The 25490-nt window shown below is 26.6% G+C and overlaps 1 protein-coding gene across 6 annotated transcripts in view; it reads right to left on the bottom strand.

Annotated features, from left to right (window-relative positions):
- Positions 1 to 25490, bottom strand: part of LOC107454859 (cytotoxic granule associated RNA binding protein TIA1-like) — a 1051915-nt gene that overhangs the window by 106782 nt on the left and 919643 nt on the right. For all 6 annotated transcript variants that reach the window (XM_016073996.4, XM_071188069.2, XM_016072550.4 and 3 more), the window contains one exon: positions 3816 to 3891. In XM_016073996.4, coding sequence (XP_015929482.1) covers positions 3816 to 3891 — 76 coding nt within the window. The remainder of the gene's footprint in view (positions 1 to 3815; positions 3892 to 25490) is intronic.

Genomic DNA, 25490 nt, shown 5'->3' on the forward strand with positions numbered 1-25490 from the left:
CAAAATCACAGTTTTATCTATAAACTAATTTAAGAAGGAAATTTTAAGGATGAGCGAATTTTTTAAGACTAACTGAGCTTACCTAATATACGAGAATAAATGTGTTTCTTATAGATTTTATATTTTATGAAAATTTGTTATTTATAGATAATTTTTAACACAGTTAATATTATATATGCAGAGAAATTAAAAACGTTTTGAGATAAACTGCTTTCCATGTACCTAACAATAAGTCATTTAAAATGTATACTTTTGTTTCTGCTATCACCGGCACTGAACATCTACAACCAATCTATATTGGATTTATGACGATGCATATTCAACTTCGCAGCTTTGAACACAACCCACAAAATAAGACAATTCCTAAAACCACGGATTGGGTCATATTTGCTTAGTGGAGGTATTATTAGACGAAACTAATCCAAATTTTCATGTTAAAGAGATAAATTATCGAGATGGAAAGATAACTCATTATCCATCTAACAATAGGACTTTTCATTCCAATATGGCCGTAGGGAGACAGGTACAGCCATTGCTGGGAAACTAAATTATTTCTACATTATTCTTCAACAAAACACAAGTTTCTTATTAAAACCAAAGTATTTTTGACAGTTAAAAATAGATGGTTTATCATATTTTCAAATATATACCTTACATTATTGATTACTCTTAATTAAATAATAGTAAATTTATTATTTTATCATGGTTTTTATATCAGTATCTGCTTGAGATAATCTACGTTATTCAAAGTTATACTAAAAATATCGCGCTTAAATTCTAGTTTAAGATATATCACGAAAGCATAACAAAAAAATTTGTATTGAGAAATTTGGAGAGGAAACGCAAATCCTTTATAGATTAGCCCTACGCCAACGCGATTCATGAACAATCTACCACTGAAGATATTTTTCGTCAGGACTGTGATCGTTGCAGGCCGGGTGCGGAATTTGTTATACATTCTTTCTATCAATATAAACGTTTTTTTCGTTTATTAAAATAAAAACTTCCATCCAAAATTTTTTTTATCAGTTTTTGTTAGCGAATATATTTTTCTGTCCCAAAGGTTTTCACTTTAACAAAGTTCTACCAGAATTGAAATTCTGCACCAAACAAAACATGGTTCAGCCTGATTATTAAGAAGATGATGGAATATAAGGATTTTCAACACAGCATTTATTATTATGTATAGTTTAAGCGCTGCTACAAATATGAATATGGATGTTTCAGACATAAATGAGTGTTTCTCTTCGGTAAAATTAGCCGGGTCTCCGGTTGATGAAATTCTTTTACCAGATCAGGGTAATAACCGTAAAATGGAAATCTAACCGGATAGGTTGAGTACCGGTTACATTCTTTATATATATAGGGGAGAGTCGGGTAGCCCCGCTCACTTAAGGAGTATTGCTTATATTTCTGTATAATACTGAGTAATAATCAACATTTTTGTATGTTTCTATTGTTTTATCATCTAATTAAATAATGCAAAAAGAATAAACCAAAAAAAGAATAGTTAAACTTAAAAAAATAGAAATTTAAAAAAACATGTTTTTCAGCTCTTTTCAAAATGTGTCGGGTAGCCCCGCCCAGTTACAAAAAGTGTGTTTTTTGGCTATTTTTTCAGGTGTAAATGAGAATGACCAATGTATTGACAATAGATAAACCTCATTTATCATTTTTATCACAAAATTATTTTATTTATTACATACTTATATACTTTTAGTGAATTCTATCATTTAATAACAACAAATGTCATACTTTTTATCATTATTAATGTATATTAATATATTGTAATATTAATATATATTTATATTAAATATTTAGCGAAAATAATTTAATTTAAGTAACAATAATTAATAACAATAGTTGTTTTTCAATATAAACTTATTTGGTTGATCTCTTCTTATAAACTTAATATAAAATACTTCTTATAAAATTGCAAATTCACTTTGTATTTTGATTGCATTCAAATGGGTCTGTAGATTGATTCGTTCACAAATAAGTGAAAATAAATAAGTAAGCAAATAGCTTATCATAATATTTATGATTTCTTGATATTAAATTTAATTTGGATATATCAATTACATTTTAAAAATATTTAATTTTTCAGTTTTAAATACATAAATTTATGTTTTATATAATATTAAAACATAAACTTGTTGTTAAAAATACATATAACATTCAAATTTGAAGCAATAAAATAATAATCTTTGCAACCGTACATTTATCGACGAAATAAAATTGGGCGGTGATACCTGACATTCATGTGAGCGGAGCTACCCGAAATCCAATTTGTTTGTAAATTTGTAATTACTCGAACAATTTTTTACACACAAACTTTTTTCTTTGTGCAAATTAAACTTAAGACTACATACTTTAATGCTGTATGTATAGAAAAAATTATTTTTTTAGTAATAAAATTAAGTTTAATCGAAACATTCAGCCAATTTTTCTTAATTTCATGACTACTGTATTCAACATATTTTCAAAACTATTGTTTACCATGTTACCAGCTGCATAAATACTTGAAACTTTGAAAATAATCTTTTTTTAATATAACAATTAACGTCCGATGGCCCATTGACTTGAAAAAATATTCTATATATATGAAATTGACAGTGGGCGAGCGTACCCGCTGGGCGGGGGTACCCGACTCTCCCCTATATATAAAACTAAGAAGAAAAATCTTTTTTTCAAGTAAAAACACTTTTCATTTCAATTTTAACGGCGAAGAAATTTTTAAAAAATATTTTTGTGGTTTCTTTTTTCATTGTATAAGTATGGGCTCATTTGTCTTGAATTCATGATGACTATTGTTCACAAACAAGACTGATCAGTCATTATGTGATTCATCACTAAATACGAGGGTAAAAGTATTATTCGTTCCAGACGGTGGATGGATGTGTTAAAGACAAAAAATATATTACGATATTAAAGACACCCTCATAATTACCGCGGTTCAGACATTTCTCATGCCATTTTGTAAATTTCACAAAGCTCTCCAGGAAAAAAAAATCCGGCCTTGCAAGTGTGACCTAAATCACCTTCAGCCGAGATTCTTCTTCAAGGCTGAAAACAGTCTCTGGATTTGCAGTTTATCTTATTAGAACGAATATTATGATTACGGAAATTTCATTTGTTCATAATTATCTTAAATTTTTTCAGCATAAAATATTAATTTGATTTTGTTATATATACGAATGTATGTAAACAAAAGAATTCATTTGAATGTGCTTTGTCTATTTTTTTTATTTTTGTGATTTTAAAGCTGCCACATCAAAACTTTGAATATAAGAATATCAGCAAGCGTTTTTTTAACAGTTCCTTTATGTATAAAAAAATTTGCATCAGTATGTTTACTCTATTGTTATAATTTCCGTTTTTCAAAAAAGAAAAAAAAGAAAAGGTGGTATATTGAAAAGGCATTGTTTTGTGACTGTTTCTAAGAATTGAACTATTATAACAATATGATATTCTTAGTCTTATAAATAAATATTTAGACGAAAAATTAGTTTCAACTTATCGCCTTTTTGACGAAGGAAACGAAACCATATTCTTTAGATTTAAGCACAGGCTTTTTTCTTAACTGTTCCTTTATGTATAATCAATTTTACATCATTATGTTTACTCTATTATTACAATTTCCATTTTTCAAAATAAATAAATAAATAAAATAAAGGTAAATAAATAGATAAATAAAAAAGATCGTATTAGAAAAACCACTGTTTTGTGGCTATTTCTAAGAATTAAACTATTATAACAATATGATGATCTTAATTTTATGAATAAATATATATACAAAAAATTATTAAACTTACCGCCTTTTTGACGAATGAAACGAAACCATATCCTTTAGATTTAAGCGTTTGTGGATCCCGCACTACACGGCAGTCTCTGTAAAAAATCAATAATTATTTTATATTTTTTAGCAGATCTAAAATATGGACTTGATAACGCATTTTATAACAAGAGTTTATTCCAATTATAATCAAGTTTTTATTCACAAAGGTAATTTTTGGCTCATTTTCATTTTTCGGTGGCATGCATTTTCATTTTAACACGCTTTCAAGTAAAACATTAATTTATACGACATTATTTAATGAAAAATAATATTTTAAAGAAATTAGTGGAAAGGAAAGATAGCTTAACACTTTTCAGAAATTAAGTCACATTTTAAAATTGTAATAGGACGGTTTAAAAATAGTCATTAAAAGCAATTGATAAAAATAAAACCCGAGCACACTAAAAACCGCTGTCTAGAAATTAATATGTCTGTTAACATTCAATTACTTGCATTTTTGAAATTTTCTAATTAAAATTAATAATTGTCAAAACCTTTTACCGTTTTTGTAAACAGTTAAAACTGTTTAAAAAGAGAAATAATTAACAACAATCATGTTCTATGTTTGAATGATGAATTAAAATCTGTTTAGTCTTATTATGTCTGTAATTACTATTAGTTGCAAAAAACAATATTTATGTGGTTAGGTTCATTTACCCTACACGGAAAAAAATTATAATAAAATTACCTTACCATATAATAATGACATTTCTGGTAAAAAAAAAAAAACAGCATAATTCTGGTTAATAAGACCAAAGTATACGGTATTTAAATCATTCATTTGGTATTTTTTTCTTGCCGGAAATTTTGGTTTTCAAAATTATAGTTGTTACTACCCCATATATAGTAAAAATATGAAATTAAAAAATACATTTTACCGAATAAGGGATTTTTATACGATAGAGTATCATGATAAAATTGTCAAATTTTGACACACATTAAACCATATTATATTGTTAATTTTACCAAATCCTTACCAAAGCTCTTCTCTAAATATTACCGAACCTCTACAAATATTATCTTAGAGTTCAAAACACTTTTTTTTTCTCTGTGAATAAGTATTTCAGTTCAAATTATATTAAGTATATTATTAAATTTATGCAGCTTCCTGAGTTTTATTCTTTAAAATACCGTTACCATATCGTATGACATTACAAATTCGATAAGAGATTAAAATTAGTTTTTCTGTTAAAAAATTACATTTACATCTTATAGCACTTGCTAAGAAATATAAACATGGTATCTTTGTTTTTAATATGTAAAGATAATGAAAATTATTATAACAAACTCTTATCTAGCTAGTAGTCCTTACTAGTGGGTTTTAAAATATCAACTAACTATATTAAATAAAGGAAAAATATTTAAATAATGTAGGAGATTTATCGATGTATGAGTATTTTAACAAAATTACTTAATTTTTAATTATAATTTTTTCTTCTCTCCTAGACACCAAATTTCAAAAAATACCTTTTAGAATTAAATGTCTAATAACAACTAAAATAAATTGAGAGTCAACGTTTTAATTTAATGAATTATTTTATAAAATTTATGTTATTGATATTACTTTGTTTTTATCCATTTTTATTAAACACTATAATGTGTTTTAAATTCCCATAGAAAGAGGGAAAATCATTACTTTACCTGTAAAGTTTAGCGATATCTATTTACTTTCTTAAAGTTTGTTTACAATACATATTTATTAAAAGTATAAAAATAAGTCTCAGATTTTTTTTTACATTGTCAGGCATGCTTTTTAGTCATATTTACTAGCACATTTTATTTTCGATGCTTCAAAATACCTATATATATACTACAGAATATTACAAAATCATAAAAGCTACAACAAAGTTTCTGTAATGGAATTATTAAAACACATGGACATCTTTTTAAGCATGTATTTGTTATTGATTGACATGGATTGCTACCTGAGGTCAAAATATTTATTAAACATTTAAGAAAATCGGAAACGTTTTTTTCCCCTCTAAAATGCAGAAAGTTTACTTTTTTGTAATATTTAATAATACATTCATTTATGCTCCTGATGTGCTAAAATGCCTGCAAATACCGCGAAAGTTGCAAAAAAATCGAAACTACTTCAAAATTTCTACAACTGAATTATCAAAAAACATCTTTATAAACATGCATTTGTTAGCTTAGAAAATGCGTGCTTTGTGAGGAAAATTTAAAACGTATATTAAATCAGAAACTTTTTTATTTAAACCATTTATGTTTTTGAATGTGTCTTGTTGTTTTTTCTAATGCCACTTCCCAATTCAGCAAATCTGCTTGGTGAAACCACGCGAAGTTAAAGCAAATGGTACGTTTGTTTTGTCAGTGGCGCCATCTATGGCAAAGAATACGAATTCAGCCAGGCATATGTCCCAGCCCGTTATATGAGGTGGACACATTCATACATCCATTTATTCATCCACACATTGACTTGAACCAGAGATCAATTAATCTCTAATTCAGTACCCCCAGAGGCATGATTTGTTATGGGAACACGGAGGACTTTGTGACACAACAAATTTAATGTGCATCAGTCACCATTACTTACACCAGGGAGTCTTCGGCCTGTGGAGATCGAACTCACGACCTCTTGGAGATAGGCCCAATATTCTATCAACCAGACTATGTGTAAATAGATTAAAACATTGCAGAAACATTTAATACGTTTCTGATAACTCATGTACTTTTAGAACATTGGTACAATATTAAACTTTATGAAGTGTTAATTTTTAAACTTTAAAAGTGTTAATTTATGTTATATTTCTTTGAGTCAATTTATATTTCCTTGTGTCAATTTATATTATATTTTTATTCACGTTGAACTATGCTATGATGAAACAAATTTTAAGGAGCAAGGTTCAATATATGTTCTAATATGAACGGTATTATGGTTCATTACGGTTTAAAATTTGTAACACCGTTAAGATCTTTGCAAGCATGCTTTAAGAAGGATGTGGTGATATAAAAACATCTTGAAAAACTCTACGTATAAAATAAAACGAAATCAGTCATCAAAATTGAGTTTAAATTACGGAAATATCTCAAGTAAAGAAGAAACAAAGATACGAAATAAGCAGAGCTCATCAATTTAATGTGAAGGATTAGTGTTTTTATGGTATCAAAGTTTGAATTGTAATAAGTAACCACATTACTGATTCATGTAATGTGCATGAAGATTGATTCAAATATCTAAAAAGCTTCCCTTGGAAAAATGCGTGCATTCAAAGTTCTTATCTACATTTTGCAATCACACTTCCAATTTTGCAGGTGCATCCTCACAAAGATATTTACATCTCGCTTCTTTGGAGTACGTGAAAAAGGTTAAGGAATGGGTGGAAAATATTTAAAAAAATCTCGGTTCCATTTAAATTTTTCTCCCAACTACGAAAAGAAAATATAAAACATGTAACGTTTGAAGATAAAATATCACCTTAGACCTTGGCCTAAGATGAGAAAGAACGAATTTCTAATGATTACAACCCTCACCGAAAGAGATTTTACTTCAAAAACACGTTCGTTAAAACAAGAATGAAACGATATGGAACCAAGCTCAGAATTCGTAAAATAAGGGTTGAATTTTTTAACGTCCCTTATCTTTGCTTTTCCTGCACACAATTCTGGAATTTCTTCTGTCTTTATTTTTCCGTCGGGAAATTGCCAGGGAAGTTATTTATTATTTTTTTTTGTAAAACTCACCCAAAGCCGAAACAACCAATAAATAGTTTAGTTGTATGGTTTTGTTAAAAAATTTGTTACAGTGAAATAGAAAAATTAAAAAATAAATAAATCAAGATTAATTTATTATTATTTTTTAAATCTAAGATTCAGAAGAACTTCTTAAGAAATAATGGAATCTCTTCAAAACCTAAAATAAAATATATTTGAAAAGTTGAGATTTGCAATTAAATAAATAAATAAATAACAAGAAAAAACTCAACCAACTTTTATAAAACTCACCCAAAGCCAAAACAACTAATAAATTATTTAGTTGTATGGTTTTGCTAAAAAAAATTTTTAATTAAAAAATAAAAAAGTAAATAAATCAAGAATAATTTATAATTTTTCTTTTTGAATTCTAAGATTCAGAAGAGCTTCTTAAGAAATAATGAAATCTATTCAAAACCTAAAATAAAATCTATTTAAAAAGTTGAGATTTACAAGTAAATAAATAACAAGAAAAAGCAGAAAAAAAAGATTTTAATCTAAAAGAAATATACAGTAAGTTCAGTGGAAAAGTCAAGCAAAAATGTTAAAGTTATGAGCTATGTAATATAATTTAAAAACTATAAGGAATGACGGTTACTTAAAAGTTGAAAAATTTTAAAACAACGGAGAAAAAATACTTGAAAACTCTAACAAGAACTCTTGAATGCAAAATAATCTATTTTGCATTTCGTGACAAAAAGATGAAAGGTAACTTATTTAAAATTCGGACCTAACTTATTTCGCATACTTACGATTACGATTCGAAAAAATCTTATAGAAAATAAGACACAAATGACAACATATGAGTTAAATCGCAAAACAATAAAAAATAGGCTGTCAATATTTTGTGTAAAGTAGCATTTTTTAAAAATAAAATAAGCATGATATTCAAAAGCTTAGATTATCAAAAAGAAAACAGAAAAAAATTCCAAAAATGTGGCACTAATATGCCTCGTAATGTCTGAGAAAAAAATATTTTTATATTAGTAAACATTTCCCCCTTTTGATTAACAGTTTTAATTAGAATGAAGAACATATAAACATAAAGTCTTTTCTATTACATAAATGATTAATTCCAAAATGCTGGTAAGCAAACGTTACAACTTAAAACTCATCTAAAATAGTTTATATAGTTAGTCGGTATACAATGTTTCCTACTTGATCTTCCATTTCAAATTAAGAACACGAAATTAACGTATAGATGTACAATCAACAAGAATGAGTGACTTCGGCTATTGAAATTAAACGTAAAAAAAAAATTCATTTTGATTTTAAAATAAAATACAATAAAAAACAATTGTAATAGAAATTATTCAAGAAAATGAGTATGATTTCTTACAAGTCAAATAATAAATTAATATTCCTACGGCTTGATTACAAAGGTAGACTGAAATTTTCGAAAATTTTCTGAACAATATTGTTGAAATTAATAATCTGTAATCCGATTTTAAGCCACAAATCACAAAACTGAATGGTTTTACATGACTTAAATATTACTGAATCTTAGTGCTCTTAAAAGTAAAACAATTTACTTACATTTAAATATTAATTTTTTAATACCCTTATTGAGCGTAGTTTTTTTTAAAACTTAATATCTTATAAAATACTAATATTTTGACTACCCACCATATATTTGCAGAAATTTTATTTCTTGTTCTTCGAATTTAGCCACTTCATCAATCTATTTAAGCATTAATATTTGTTTGCGTCATTCTTTAATACAGAATAAAATTCTTATCACAAGAAATATTTTCCTAATGCCATCAGTTTGCAATAATTATTGTAATTATTATTTTTATATAAAAAGATATTTTAATAATGAATTGCAAAAATTATTTTTTTTTCATGTTTAATATCAAAATTCACCTAATATCGATTGTATGCCTTTAGTATATTAACAATATATTCGATTTCTAAGAAGGGCTTAAAGAATTTTATCATACAACTTTGTCAATTCAATTAAGCATAATAAGTTTTTGCGTCATTCCTTTCATACAGATTAAAAATTTTATTACAATAAATATTTTCTTAATGCCATCAGTTTGCAATATTTATTGCAATTATTATTTTTATATAAATAATATTGCAATAATTAACTGAAAAAATTATTTTTTGCATGTTTTAATATCGAAATTCTCTTAATATCGATTTGTATGTCGTAAGTATGCTAACAATATATTTCATTTCTGAGAAGGGCTTAAACAATTTTATCATCTAAATTTGTCAATCCAGTTAAGCATAATAATTTTTTGTGTCATTTCTTTAATACAGAATAAAAATTTTATTTCAATAAATATTTTCTTAATGCCATCATTTTGCAATAATTATTGTAATATTTATTTTTATATCTTGTAATAATTAATTGTAATAATTAATATTGTAATTAATTGTAATAATTAATAGTGTAATTAATTGTAATAATTAATATTGTAATTAATTGTAATAATTAATAGTGTAATAAATTGTAATAATTAATATTGTAATTAATTGTAATAATTAATATTGTAATTAATTGTAATAATTAATAGTGTAATTAATTGCAATAATTAATTTAATATTGTAATATTGTAATAATTAATTTAATATTGAAATATTGTAATAATTAATTGCTAAAATTATTTTTTTGCATGTTTTAATATCAGAATTTACTTAATATCGATTTGTATGTCTTAAGTATGTTAACAATATATTTCATTTCTAAGAGGGGCTTAAACAATTAAATATGTCAAAAATGACTAAATTATCCTATATGATTAAGATGAATTGGTATGCGTGTCCCCTTGTATTCTAACATCAAGAGCTTTAAGTTTCCAAAGCAGAAAGCCAAACTGTTTGATATCTTAAAATCACCATACAAATTTATCACTGAAAAAATTGACCTGTCTGTCACGCACTACATTTGTGACATGAATACATAACTGAAGAACTATAATTTTATTTCACCCACTTTTTCTTCTTTCATGAAGTGTTTGGATGCTGCTGCTTTTCTTAATTGCTTTCAAGATATTTTACTTATATCGTATATTATTTGGAGATCAAATAAATAAATATAATTTAATTAATTTAAGTGTAACTTTAAAGTCAAATATTATATTTAATTGTCATAGAGAAAATTTTTTTAAAAAAAAGAGAATTTGTATTAATATACTATATGAGATAAAATAGGGAGCAATATTAAGCATTACTAAAGAATTCAAAGCGGTGGAACGGAAATATCTTATTTGGAATTAGAGAATGTTTTTCTAATTGTAAAACAGTTGATTGAATTTTATTTTTCTTAGCAACTATGAAAAATATCATTGTGATTTTTTCGATTTTATATATTCATTACTTTTTTAGAAATAAAATTAATGATGAAAACTTAAAGAAAGCTTTCTTATTTAATTACAAATATATAACTATGGATTTTATTGTTATGATTAACTTAGATTAATGAGTTGTGTATATATATATATGCCAACTGCAATCATGTTGCCAACTTTCCACTCTTTTTGTAAAAATTTATTCTAGTGTTCATGTTTTAATATATAACTTTTAATTCATTATTTTCCACACCTCGAAATATAATTGATTTAAAAGTTTATATGCAACGCCACTTTGTTTCAGCTTTCTCGCTCGCTTTTGAAATGTTGGCAAAATTACCGAAAATTCTGAAAGCTTTGGTTTTTAAACGGCTACTACTCTCTAAAATATTTCACAAAAAGTGTATTACTTGACTGGTCTGATATTCTTATTTATCTTATTAACGTATAATTTATAATTATTTGCGAAAATTATTTTAAAACTGTTTATTTCAATAAATGATGAAATTCAAGCGGTTTTTTATTTAAATGGAAAAAAAGGTATATGCAATATATTTTGATTACCGTTAAAGTATTATTGATAATTATTTTAACTTATTATTATTTATTTAACTTCACGATAAAGTTTTATTTATTTATTTATTTTGATTATTAAATTTAAATTTGATTATTTGATTATTTAATTTAAACTCAGAATATTTTTTAAAAAATTAAATCGTTAATTTACTGATAGTAGAGAGAAAAAAGGAGGACAAAAAAGTCGATATTTGTTAGTGAATTTCAATTTTTTTAACTTATCGAAATCAATATTTTTTGCAAATTTATTAAATTACTATGCGACAATAATTGGTTGAATAGAAAATGAGAGGAATCTTAAATTTATTTATCTCTTAATTTGTCAAGTAACAAAAAGCAAAAAAAAAGGGGAAAAAATCAGTATTCTATTACAGATACTTTTTTTTTCTGAAATATTCATTTCTAATAAATATTGTATGCCTAAAACACTAAATGTCGAAACAAGAGAAAGATGGAAAATAATAAGCAAAGACATTCTTTGGTTAAATGTGAAATATTCATGGATCAGTGGGAATGTTGCTATCACTAAAGAAATAATTCAATCATAGAGGTCTAATGAAAATGGCACAACCATAGAGCATTTTCTGGTATCATCTTCTGCAGCCCGCTATTAAAGGTAAGGGGAAAAATGCCTAAGGCAATGGATAAAAGTAAGCTAAGTTATTATTTTTGCAAGATAGCTGAGAAAGTGTTTGTTTTCTGTAAGGAAGCTTATCAATAGATTATCTAAGCTATAGAAACAACAAATTAATATTTTGGTTATGAAGAAACAAATTTTGCGCATATCTTTACTACTAAAAAATATAAAATGCATGTATTAATCAAACCACTCTACTGATTAACGAATTACTGGCTCATTGAAATTATAATTGCTTAAAAATTTAAATATCTTTGCTTGCGTTTTGTTAACTGTCAAATAAGTTGTTTGAGATATTGCACTGTTTATTTCGCACACATGAACACACTAATGTAATGTTTTGTAATTAAAATACTATATTGATAGAAGAAATGTTATATCGATTTGAAATATAAAACAAAGGAAGTAGGAAAAAAGAGCGTTAATATGAAAACAAAACATACACACATCTCTCTCTCTCTTTATATATATATATATATATATATATATATATATATATATATATATATATATATATATATATATATATATATATATATAAAATGAAGAAAACGTAATTTATTGCAAAATACTTGATCAAAAATCCAAAATACTTCAGGAAATAATAGGATCTATCAAAAATACACTGACAGCAGCATCAATCATAGATATAAATTAAAAAAATGGAAATCACTGACTACATGGAAGCTACGCCAGTGTGACATTACCATTCACTCAGTGAAGGAGCAGTTTCTGCAGGCTGTTAGCAAAATACACAGACAGCATTATTCCCCGGATTGCCCCCAAAAGAAGGAAAATAAACAAAGAACAAAAGTAAGTTCGAAAAACATTATATAGTAGAAAGATTAATTTTCAAAGTGGCCGGATCACTCTATTGGTCGAAAACGACTTCCACTATTCGAGGGAAGGGAAATGGTATGTCTTGGCGGGCGTTTTCCTCACTACAGCGACAAATTTCGTTTTCACATTTAACGAGTTGCATTTTAATTTTCTTTTTATATCTATTTAATAAATTTATTATTGATTTTATTACATTCTTAAGATATGTAACTACATAAATTTCAAAATGTGTTTATTAGCCTATTATTTAAAAAACTTAAATTAAAGTAATGGTTGTTAAGTAATAACAATAATACAGTTTTCCGAATTTCAAAAAGGCACTGAAGGCAAGAAAAATAGTAATAGTTTTTATTATCCATGATAGGAATTAATGCAAATACTGTGACTGCAGGCAGTATTTTATTTTGTTCATGTAACAAGTGTTTTTAATTTATATGACATATAACTAAACAAATATTTGTTTAAATGATTAGAATTGTGTAAAATAATGAAAATAATATTCACATTTGGTACAATTCTGGGGTAGAATCAAATTTGTAATAGAATCAAAGTCAAAATGAATGAATTACAAAATTGAAATAGGTCCACAGGAAACATACAGACGAAATCTGTTACCAAAGTCATGCAAACTTTGTAACAGTTTTCGAACCACCAAGCTTATATCCACAATTTCCCTTCCTACATTTAATGATTGAAGTAGAAGTAAATACATTCACGTATTACATGGAACATAGTAAATACATTCACTGATAACCTCATCACTACCTTCGCTTCTTAGCAAAAACAAGCTATCAGAAAATTTATAGTTTTACCCTCATTAAGACATTCGTGGATATTTAAGTTTTCTGTGATTCTGCAATACATGCGGAAAGTTATTTGGGTTGAATTCCTCTTTGATTTGAAGTGATTTTGGAAAAATGATACACGTGCTCGAAAATGTAACTAAATTCAAATATTATATAATTTAGTTATGATGAAAATATATTTTTTTCCTTTGATTTCTGTGATCTGTATGAAGCTTTTAAATTTATATGTAATGTTTAAAAATAACACAGTCAAGGAGACATACCTTGGTACAGAAGGCGAAATTTATGACAGCGTAGTAGTCAAGTGAGATCTTATAGTCTTATGAGTATTCAATTTTACAGATATTTAGTAATATTTTTATGTGTATATTAATTATATGCTTTAGATTAAGATATATACATACGTTTAATAACTTTAAATTTTTCCTCTCCATAATTTTGAAATTTTATCCACAAGAGTTAAGTACTTTTTTATTGTTAATGATAGATTCTTTTTAATAATTATTTATTTCGCGTGGTTTGCATAATTAAAATAGTTTTGAAACTGAGATTTTATGCAGTAATGCATTGGTGTTTCATTCAGTCTTGAAAACCTTCGTATTTTCTAAAATCTATTCATCATTGTATTTAAATAGACCAACATATAATAATATACATGTTTGTTCCTACTTTAGGTGCAATTTAAGATTTAAAATATTTATATTATTTTTCTTATTTAAAACGTGAGGTTCAGGTATGTGTACCTGAAATTATTAGCCTCATGTCAGTGTAATTCTTATTTTGTTTATCTTATTGTAACTTATGGCAGTAAAATAAAAATTCGGATCTGTAAAATATTTTTTTTCTATATTTATTTATACTTCGGAAGTGAAGAGGATAATTAAACGGAAGGGAAACTTGATTAATAAGATAAAAGTCAAATGTTGCCAGTTTGAGTGTTGAATTAGTTTATTTTTCCTCCCATTGAAAAACCTCAAAAATGTGCCTGAAGTAGCCAACATCGAAAATTCTGAAAGAGAAATCTGGACGAAATAAAATTGAAATAAATAAATAAAAACAAACCAAACTAACCTATTAGAATTATAGACAGGCATTCAATTATGTTTCATGATGAACCAATTGAATCTTCAATGCTTGTAATGCCCTACCATAGTTTAAAATTAAGCATTACTTCTCTCCGGAAGGCCGTCTTCAAGTTCCAAGTATCTGTTCACAACACCATTATTCAAGAGAAGTTTACGTAGATAGTTAGTTAGTTAGCAGATAGAAAGTTAAATCAAACTGAATTAAAAAGAATTATTTGAAGAAAAAAAAAAACTACAGCATTTTCTACTTTTTAACAGACAACGGAGGGGAGAGATCCACAACATTTCTTGCCAAGGAGATATTGTATTCATTCAGATGCAAAAGTATTGTTAAAAAATTGACATTAAAAATTTGACATATTGTTCAGAAATGGTCAAAAGTTGCGAATGTTACAGCAGAAAGCGCAAAAAATGTAATACAATGACACTTATACAATGACACTTTAACCAAAGATGAGGAAGAAAAGCTGTACCTTCTTCAATTACTGACAAATCATCGTGAAAGCGTTAAAACCTTTTTCAAAGGAAACTTTAGAAAGGAAAGTTACTCAAAATTTGACTACGGATGCTATTGCTTTGTTTCTTTTGATCTTATTATTCTAATTTTAATTCTAACTCGATAAATGTGGCTAATTTGACAAAATAATGCATTGTGCAAAACATGTTGCTTTAGAGAAATTCAAGTAATTGTAGCAACCTCAAAATATCATCCGATTTTGTTGAAACCTTGTGAAATTGATTTCTTAGGCAAGTAGATGAGTTTAATCTGTTTGGACTATAAAGTGAGCAATTTTTACTTTATTGGACCACCACCCCAACACGCACATATACGTGTATATATTCTGGATTTCATCGTAGCGATGATCCGAAGGTAATACGTGCCCGTACAAATAAGTTAATAGATTTTCTAATTTTAAAAATTAATTGTATATTTTATAATATGTGTTGTTCGTTATCAGTAATAAATCATTAATTCCGGTAGATATATTAAGAGAATATTTTAATTGTATTATACTTGAACATTCATTGCATTTTTTCGTAATACATCCGAAGGTAAACAAACAAAAACTAAATGTAACTGTATACGATGACATCAATAACATTACTTCACTTCCGTTCAAGTCCAATGAGAAGCTTTTCACCTATTGTTTTCTTACTTTGTGTCCAGTTGGGGAAAAAAGTAAGTAAAACTCATCCATTCCCCGTCTTTCACGTAACTCAATTTGTTATCGTATTTCCCTTTCCGGTCTTTTCTTGACCACAAAAGTTCCCTATTCTAGACACTTTTCCCCTCATGCAATAGAAATCCATTGGATACTTATCAACAGGTGATGTTTTTTTTTCCTCTTATCAACACACACGGGAGTAATGAGAGTTAAGATAAAATATCAATTCTTATTACAAGCACTGAATTCATAGTTATTCGGCATTTATAAACAAATAAAAAGAGAGGCCCAAGCAATTTAAGTTTTATCCAATTTAAGTTATAAAACAGTATGTCGTACGAGTCTTAACACGGAATTAGTTTTAAACACAACTTTTAAGGTATAATAATAGTCCATAGCACAAGCCTTATAAATACTTCATGGTTAAACACTTAGAAAATAGATATTTAATATCCGTTTTGCTGTTATTAAACAAATAAAATCAGTAAGTAATTTATTTACTTTTTAGAAATATCAGTTTTATCTAAGTTATGGAGCGTTTGTGTGTTATATTAGATGTTAAATTGAATATAATTGTTAATTATTAAATTATATGATCTTCAATTTTATTAATTTGTGCTAGTTTTTCTATTTTAATAAGTAAAAGTATTCATTAAGATGTTTATATTTAAAACAAAGACGCGTTGTGTATTTGTAATTTAAATATACAGGTTTATATGATAGTTAAGAGCATTAACAAGATGGTGTCATTTTGTTTATTTTAAAGGTTTATACTATATTAAAGTACGGATTGAATTAAATTTTTTTTTATAAGTCATTAATCTGAGCGATAAGAAAATTACTGAATTAAGTATGCTGTTATGAACTCTAAGAAATGAGCATAAAATTTAATAGTTTTATTTTAAATTATATTAATTTTAAAGGTTAGTATTTTGCACGAATGAATTTGTAATTTAAATAAATTATAATTATTAAATAATTACGACTCCAATTTTTTTTATCTGATTACATTATGTAATTAGCCATAATCCTTAAGTGAATTATTATTTTTAGTCTCAATTATTAATTAGTGTTTTTTACACATGTGTTTTAATAAAGTTATCTTCTGCCATATCGAAACAAATTGAAAAATCACCATACATTCGTAAAAGCTGAAGAGCCCTCAAAAACATTTTTTATGCGCGTATAAATGTGAATCTTTACATTTTTTTCTGCTCCTTACAATCCAGTATTACAGAAAGGTCAAATTCTTCCCTAAATTTTTATTTCCTACTCTCTCCTTCCAATGCACACTTTTAGAAAATTTTAAATTTAAATTCCTAATTTTAAAATTTTTAATTTCAAAAGCAACCTTTTTTTGTGCTGGCTTTTTTTGTTATTTGGTGTCCTAAACATACCAGACCAGGTACAGCAGCTGTCATAAAATCACTGATTCTTAACCAACTTTCAACGCTTACATTTTTTTTTCAAGAAGTTAAAATTTTTTTTACACTAATTATCGCAGGAGGCAACAGTTTTTTTTTGCTTTAAATTGAATGACAGCAATCTTGAGACTATCTAACGAATAGTTAAGACGATGTAAGGGTATTATTTAATAAATTACAAAACTGCTTTCTAAACATTGCTTGTTTTCTATTTATTATTTCATGTTGAATCGAATGAGACTAAATACAAGTCATTCGAATGCGTAGTTCAGAATTTAAAAAGTGTTTTGTGAAGGACTTCTTTTATCAGGTTTTTATGTGCGTTTTTTACCTTACTGTGTAAGAGCTTTCTGACGATGCAAGGTGTATTTTTATGTTGAATTGGTGGTGATAAAACATGCACTAATAAGATAAAAAGTAAAAAAGTTATAAGAGATTTGTCTATAAAAAGTATGATAAAAGTAAATTCGATAGCATACGTGATTCGAATGAGTGATGACACAACAATAAAAAAATATGCTACTTTTTAAACCCACTGGGACAAAAAAGCGGGGAAGGCCGTAGTTGAGATGGGCTGACTTGGTGGAGTCCGATTTTCTTGCAATTAATTAAAAGATTTGGAGATAAAATATAAATCAGAAGTCATTATGGAGAAATCTTTAGAGGAAGGCATTGGCCCACATTGGGCTGTCTGGCCAACTATGAAGGTGATGATGCCTACAAAAAGTACAATCATGCACTTGCAATTGTATATACTTTTCATATTGCTATACAGACAAGTGATGTATTGTTTCCTATGCTTTTTTTTTTCTCGCTTAATAGAATGAAAAAAAAGAAGAAAAGAAACACGAAAGAGGACTAGTATTTCAAAAGTTGCTATTTTTTTCCAACAATATAAGTTCAAAATGTTTAGTATATGATATGCCTTTCGGCATAAAATTTTCTAACAGCAATAATATTTTATTTATATTGTTTATTTCGTGCTAATATTGCTGAATCCACTAAAAATGTTGTTTGCCTATGTGGTGTTTGTCTATTTATTCTGAGTTTGCAGATCCTTACTTCGAACGAATTGCTTTTTTCGATTTCAATATAATCAATGAAATTTTGTTAATATTATTTTCATCTCTGAAAACTATAGTTTTTTGAACCATAAAGAAGTTAATTTAAAGACTTTCTAACTGATATTATTAATTTCTTTTTTAAATTCTCGCATAAAACCATATTCTTATTAATTATTTTTTTAGAGTGGCGGGCGTCTCTTTATAAAAAACTTAAATTATTTATATACAACTATTCATACATTACTTTAAAACAGTTCACTTTTAAATGCTTAAAAATTGTTGTGTCAAATATTCAAAACAAATTTATAATTGATAAAGCCTTTAATTATCATGCTTGCTTTAATTATCAGTATTAAAAATTTTACTTGACCCTATAGGACCAGGAAAGGAAACCCAGCTTTATTGCATGACTTTGCTATTCTAGATTCAATACTACTTCTAAATATTTATTGGAGTTATAAAAGAGTTTTTAACAAACAGATTATATTAAACTTATTTACCTTACGGACTATACTAAAGTTCACGTAACTTCATGTTTTATTGCAAACAGATAAAAACATATTCCGGCAAATGGTAAAGATATTCCGAAAGATGCGCGTTTAAAGATGTCTGTAGTTTCTGTCTTTACATTTTGAAATAAAAAAGGTGAATTACGCCAAATTAGTTTTAAAGAGAAAATAAATAAATAAATAAATAATAATAAAATGTGGATGTTTCCCCCGGCTTGGCTACGAGTTATACCCTTTGAGTTGGTCCCTTTCTGTGGTGCTTTTTTCAGTTTCCCGCAGACCGCTGCCCGGAAGTTACCAACACTTGGTCATTGTTCTGCCACAGAACACGATACGGAAATTTCCCCAGCTATTCTATACTTTATATTCATTATTTTGAGTAACATGAACTGAAGCGAAAAGAAAATATATTCTTTTTATTTATTCATATTTTAGTTTCCTGCTTTAAAATTTTAGAGAATGAAAAAGCTATAGAGTTATTAATAGATGATTTCTTTGGTGATCGTGTAACATTGGAGGAAATTACTATCCTCCAAGATATTAATGGGATGAGTCTCACATAAAATCAACAGGAAGCTACTACACCTCCAAATTAAATGCTACAACCTAAGAAGTAACTAAATTTTTTATATATTTATTTTAATATATTATTGCTATTGAAGTTTTTTTCCTTATATTTTACAAATAAGTTTTCAGAACTGCAAGCTAAATTATTTCATTAAAGTAAATACAGCAGTTTCTGATTTAATCTTATTTTCCTTGTAACATTTTTTTTAATTAGGTAATTGTTTTAGTACATTTACTGTTCAAAATAGTTCTGTTTTGGAGGCAAAAAAATTTGAGCACTAAAGTTTTCTTTCCTTTAAATTTGAGAAATGTCATATTTGTTTTAAAGTATTTTGGCTCAACTTGTTCATATCTTATAGCAAAGCTATTTTAGTGGGGCTGTAATTCAATGTTTCCTAATAGACAATTATAATAATTTCTAATTCTTTCTGTTCTATTTATATAAAAACTGAGTTTTTCAGAGATACGCTATCCATTTTTCTGTGTAACATTCTGTTCCTAGGTAACAGTCTGTGCTCGTATCGTTTGGGAAAAGTGTTCTGCTAAAATATGAATACATTATTTATGTGTTTCTTAAGAAAGTATGTATCTGTATTAGTATAATTTTAACAGATTTAAAATCTCTGATAAATAATAGAGATAAAAACAATAATTTAATGTTGGTTATCACCATATGCTTTGAGTTTTAAACTAAGTTTTACTAATACATGTTGACTACAAAATAATTTCATTACTAAGTCGTATTATTTCTTTACAAATTTAATCAAAACAAATCTAATTTCAGTTTATTATGCTATGTTCAGTTTAATTTATATAATAAAGCATGTGTCTCTGCTTTATGTGCAAAATGAAGGATAATACTTCATTTATTTGCCAAAAAATATACATTGCCAGTTTGCAAACTACATTTAATATACTTGACAAAAGAATGCAATATTTTAATGGATGAAATAGTTGCTCATTTATACATATTTGAAATAATTTTTATTTTTATTTATAATTGATTATCATGTTTTCCTCTCTGGAAATGTTCCAACAAGGTTAGTCCATGGAGAGGTTTGGGATAAAATTTTGATTTTATATTTTTAAAAATAGATGCTTGTGGTCTTAAATTTTTTTAAGCGTTTATTAAGTTAACTAATGCTTTCAAATCATCCTGAGGCTCTTTTTTTTTTATAAAAAAAAGAAAAGAAAAATTTCAAAATGTTACTGGTTTTCACATAGCTAAAAATATTTTTTTCTTAATGTTTAATTTTGATTACGCAATTAAAAATAAACAACAGAAAATTTAAAAGAAAAAAACTGCAGCTTGAGGACTGCTGTGATTTAGCTGATTCCAGTACAGAATTTTGAAGGTCGAGGAACTAGTATCAACTTCAAAATCACTGAATTAATTTCGCAGTTGATATGACTGCGAAATTACTGTAGTTTGCAAACTGTAGTAATTTCGTAGTTCTACGACCTTAATTATTCTGTAGTGGAACCGCCCAAATTACCGCAGTCTTCCATCTGCAGTTTTTTTAAAGTTATCTGCAGTTTCATTTTAGTTGGGGATGCTTCCCTGACGTCCCCAATAGCTTATTGTGCAGTTCTAATGGGACGACGCTGCTTTAACCACATTTTCTCCATTTAGTTCTTTTCAACTCTTATTCGAATAAATCCATTAATAAAGCTGTTATTTTACCTCTATAATAAAAACTCAGCCTGTATTACTGTTTGATAATTCGCTCTTCCTCTATTAAAACAATAAATAATTTTAACCAAAGGGAGAATGTCCTCTGGAGTCATTTCTAAAAATGCGGTAAAGAGTGAGTGCCTGATTGGATTACCATTTTGGCATTAGAAACTAAAGTATCTTAACAGCAGCTTTAATCCCCAAATACCTTTTAGTTAAAAAGATATTTCATTACGTATTAAAAGTATCAGTTTCCCAAGGGCTAATGGGATTTTACTTAGCCTGTTTGCCCCGGGGCTACGTTACTGATTAGAAACTTATTCAAAGTCACCCACAACTCTTGTACAGCCTTAAAAATCTAATTTCTAACTTCTCAAATTAAGTAATGCTAAAGAAAAAATTTCAAAAACCTCATATAGCGCGTAGACTGCAGCTCTTCCAAATCATACCGTAACCTAAGAACATTTTGGTGAAAAATTAGCTAAAGTTCATAGTCTTTATTAAAAATATGTACTAGTTTGTTAAATTTAATAAATTTTCGAGATACTTGCCGTATCTAGCCATGAGTTAGATTGCAATTATTTTAAAAGCTCATTTAGTCGAAAACTTCACTTTTGCCAGTAGTTATTATTAAATGTGCAGGTGCATTAAGAAAAAGCAAAAAACTAAACAAAATAAAAAACTGGAATAATGTTTAACAAATTTGACATAATTTTTGAAAGCAAATATCAAAAACTGTTTTCTTTTACTGCCTATAAAATTAAAGAATGTAGCATATTTTTATTTTAATCATGTAGATTTTAAAAATCATGAGTAGATCTTATAAAAACTGTATAAGATATAGATATATATATATATATATATATATATATATATATATATATATTTATATATATATATATTTATATATATATATATTTATATATATATATATATATATATATATATATATATATATATATATATATATATATATATATATATGCTCCTGCACCCCAGAGCCCAAAGGTCAAGAAAACTGAGATGGGCACAGTCGGCCTTGGCCCTCTTAATGGGCTGTCGCGCCACTGAGTTAGTTAGTTAGTTATATATATATATATATATATATATATATATATATATATATACACTTACAAAGAACATAGAACCATTAATTTTATAAAATAACTAATGAAAGGCAATATTCAAGAATTTTAAATGATAAAAATAAATTAAATTGATATTTAAAAGTTAAAAATAAGTCAAAAATTAAATTTTTATTATTTTTTTAAATAAACAAATATAGAATTTTTTAATATATGGTTTTCTTTATAAAATAAATAAATAAAAAATTCAAAATTTTGATTAATAATATTATTTTTCAGAAATAACGTTTAGTTTCTTGAGTTAATCAGAGAGTTTTCTTATTTCAATTTGAATTCTTTTCTCATAAATATTTATATGCAATATAAAAAGCCTTTAACGAGTAGTAACATTCCTTTGCTTTTAAAAAAAAGAAAAATTAAAGATTTAAGAAGAAAAAAAAGAAAGAAAATAACTATAAAATTTAATATAATTTTCTGAAAACGAGCTCACTGAGACTAAACAGAATAAACATTTAGCAAATTACAACAAAACTTTTTCAACTCTTTGTTCGGTTGAAACTGGAGCGCTTTCATTAACTAAACTTTCTTGCATCATTAACTAAACTTTTGTGACTCAACTTTTTTGCATCTTGCTTCGAATGCTTACACGCATGTTATTTGCATTAGATATGAATGAGGTAAGTTTTCTTTATGTTATTTATTATAATCACTTTCATTTAAACGTATTTTATCTTCATTATTTATAGTTAATTTGAATTCTATTTAAATAATGAGTGCGTATTCAGTATCTAAATTAAAAGTCAATTTTAAAAAAAAATTTCTTTATAGTTATGATTAAATTTTGGTTTGCTGTTATACTATTCTGTTGATATATAATGTCAAAATGAATGTATGAAAAATCGTAATAATTTTTTTTAATTTTATTATTTAAGATAATGATATTACTCATGCAATATTACTTAAATGGAAATGATAGGTGAACAAAGCATGAGAGGAATAATATATTTAATAATTTATGATTTATTGAATTATCAGAAATATATTGCGAGCTGTCTATTAGTTGTTACATAGATTTAATTTTTACTCTATATTTTTTTGAAGAAAAAAAAACCCGTCTAATTTGTGTAAGGCAATATTTGTATTTACAAATCAGTATTAAAATGTTTAATGAACGTAATTTTAAACAAGTAAATAAATGAATTTTTATTTTTTATTTTTAAAGAAAATATTTGAAGAATAAAGCATTTCAAACTTCATTAATTTTGTTAAGCATGGTAAAATCAATGTAACCAATAATTTTGTTCTTTTTTATTATGCACTATCTAACATTAGAAATGTTTGAATTGATTTATAATAAATGCAGGAGTTTGCAGCACTTATTTAAGTTTTTTTTTTTTTTTTTTTTTATTTTTTTTTTTTTTTAAATTGTGCAAAAAATAAAGTGCTGGGAATTTAAAACCGGTTAAAGAAACTGGGTAATTTAAAAAAAAACATCACTATGGTAAAGGCATTTTGAATTTATCTTTAGCTTTTATTTGTCGTTGGCTTCTTTATCTATATTTGGATTTCTTTTTAATAGTGTAGGTATCTACTTTAGTTTTTTATCGATCTACATGGGTCCCATACGGGTTTTTCAACATAGCGTAGGTACAAGTCGGCAATCTATGTGAACCCCATAGGAATAAACCATTTGGGCTTATATGGAACAGGGGGACATATTGGTCAATTCCTCACTGGGATTGCCCATATGGGTCCAAATGGGTGTGATACAATTGTTAAATGGTCGTATCTATTTTGTTTATATATTAATTAGTGAGTGGTGATAGTTAAAAGAATTGAAAATATATATTAAAATAATAAATCAATAAAATACAAACTTGTTTAATCTGGAAAAAGTAAATAGTTAGCAACTGTTTTATCTATTTTACTTCTTTGTATTTGAGGTTTATTAAAAATTCATCTGTTGCGTTTTAACCGAACTATCTTGTTAGAGGTTAAAAAGTAATTTGACTGAAGCAATAATTTAGATGCTTTATCGGGCGAAATAGAAAACAATGAGAACATAATGCAGTAGGAAATTGAATCTAAATTCTTTTCAATTTAAAACTAAAACGATTGCTTTCGTAGATTTAAAGAAACAAGCATAAAAAATAACAGCAGAAATGTCGCAAATATTTTCTTTCGTGAGGGAATTAACATATAGAACCAAATCCCAATTATTTGTTTATCGGGCTTAATTCATTAGAATAGGCCAAATGAAACAAAAATACATTAAACGAATTTGATAAATCCGTTGAAACTACTCTTCATTAGCATTTTCAATCTTTTCTGATATTTTCTTTTTATTCTAACCGAAAAATCTTCTTTAGAATCCTGAAAATTAAAACTAAGGAAGAAAAGAAAAGAAGAGAAGAAAAAAACTCCCCTAATAGATTCGCACAGACTATAAAATTATCAAATTACTGCCAATAAAATTAATCTCAAATATATTTGAGAAGATAAGCTTAGAGGAAGGTTTGTAGGGTAAATAAAAGGTTTGATAAATACATACGTAATTAAAGAAAAAGTTTTAATCGCGCTCACTGGAAGAGTGATATAGCAGGTTGTTAAAAAGGTAAAAACTGTCCATTAACAAAGGAGCCGCCGTTTGGAGATTGTCTGTAAGTAGGTGGTTAGAGAAAGGCGCTCCTCTACCAAAGAAATAAAGACATCTTAACTTGCAGTAATTGGACGGGTTTTACAGCCCCAACGGGGGAATTTCCGGCTCCACTTCCTTCCATAAAAGGGAAAAGGGAACAAGTTCATTTCCGGACTCTAGTCTTATGTAACCCATATGTGGAAGATGTGATGATCTCCCTAATTGTTCTATTCAATGGAAACTGAATGAGATGCCTTCATTTCTGATGTAAAATCATATTTTTTTTTCATCTTAGAATGGAATTTCACTCTTGAGAACTTTTGATATTGGCCGATATTAAAGGAATTTTATTATAAATAGGCTTCTATAACTTCCTTGCCTTCTCTTTGGCCATTTTTTCAAAATTCGATCAATCATTAATTTAAAATGGTGAATAAGTTTTCTTTTGAGTATTTTTTTAATTTTAAATAAATAATATTGTTTAATAATTTAAGCGTAAAAAATTCACTTTTTACTTTTCTTCAGCTTATTGATCATATTCTATTAAAAACAGCTCAACTCTGT

The sequence above is a fragment of the Parasteatoda tepidariorum genome, chromosome 12 (genome assembly GCF_982258835.1).
Source record: "Parasteatoda tepidariorum strain Cologne lab strain chromosome 12, Ptep-v5.0, whole genome shotgun sequence".
Lineage (NCBI taxonomy): Eukaryota > Metazoa > Arthropoda > Arachnida > Araneae > Theridiidae > Parasteatoda > Parasteatoda tepidariorum.